This window comes from Apteryx rowi, unplaced genomic scaffold (assembly GCF_003343035.1).
Source record: "Apteryx rowi isolate R43461 unplaced genomic scaffold, aptRow1 scaffold_214, whole genome shotgun sequence".
Taxonomy (NCBI): Eukaryota; Metazoa; Chordata; class Aves; order Apterygiformes; family Apterygidae; genus Apteryx; species Apteryx rowi.
In genome coordinates this window covers 730,574-731,009 of record NW_020448464.1, presented here as the reverse complement: position 1 = coordinate 731,009, position 436 = coordinate 730,574, and the positions used below count along the sequence as shown (strand labels likewise).

The following is a 436-nucleotide window of genomic DNA, read 5'->3' as shown; positions in this document are numbered from 1 at the left end:
AAGCCCGCGGCGGGGGGGGAAGGGAGGCGGCTCCCCCGCGCGGCCGGGCGCCGCGCCGGCTCGTTACCTCCCCAGATGCCCAGCTTGAGCTGGGAGCTGTCCAGGTTCACCACGTAGTCGCCGAGGAATCGATTGAGGACGTCCACGACCAGCGACTCGAACACCATCCTGCCCTGCCGCCGCGACCCCCCGCAGTGCCGCGCCCGGCCTCCCCCGCGCCACACCAGCTGCAGCGGCACCGCCCGCCGCGCATAGCACCTCCCGCCGCGCCCCGCCCCCTCCCGCGAGACGCAGGCGTGCCCCGCCCCCGCGCAGAGCACGCGGAGCTCGCGGCCCGGCGCGCGCGCGCGCGTTCCGGTACCGCCCTTCCTCCCACCCCCCCACCTGTGGCGCAGGCGCGCTGGACCGCTTTCCGCGCGCAGTCGCGTGCGCTGTG

General features: G+C 77.3%; 1 protein-coding gene across 11 annotated transcripts in view; it reads right to left on the bottom strand.

Annotated features, from left to right (window-relative positions):
• The window catches only part of VPS13A (vacuolar protein sorting 13 homolog A), a 117,596-nt gene extending 117,374 nt beyond the window's left edge, over positions 1-222 (bottom strand). For all 11 annotated transcript variants that reach the window (XR_003253282.1, XR_003253283.1, XR_003253284.1 and 8 more), the window contains exon 1: positions 68-222. Coding sequence is in view for 7 of the 11 variants with exons in the window: in XM_026064343.1 (XP_025920128.1) it covers positions 68-167 (100 nt within the window). In the remaining 4 variants the exon portion in view is untranslated. The remainder of the gene's footprint in view (positions 1-67) is intronic.
• Positions 223-436: the final 214 nt, after the last annotated feature.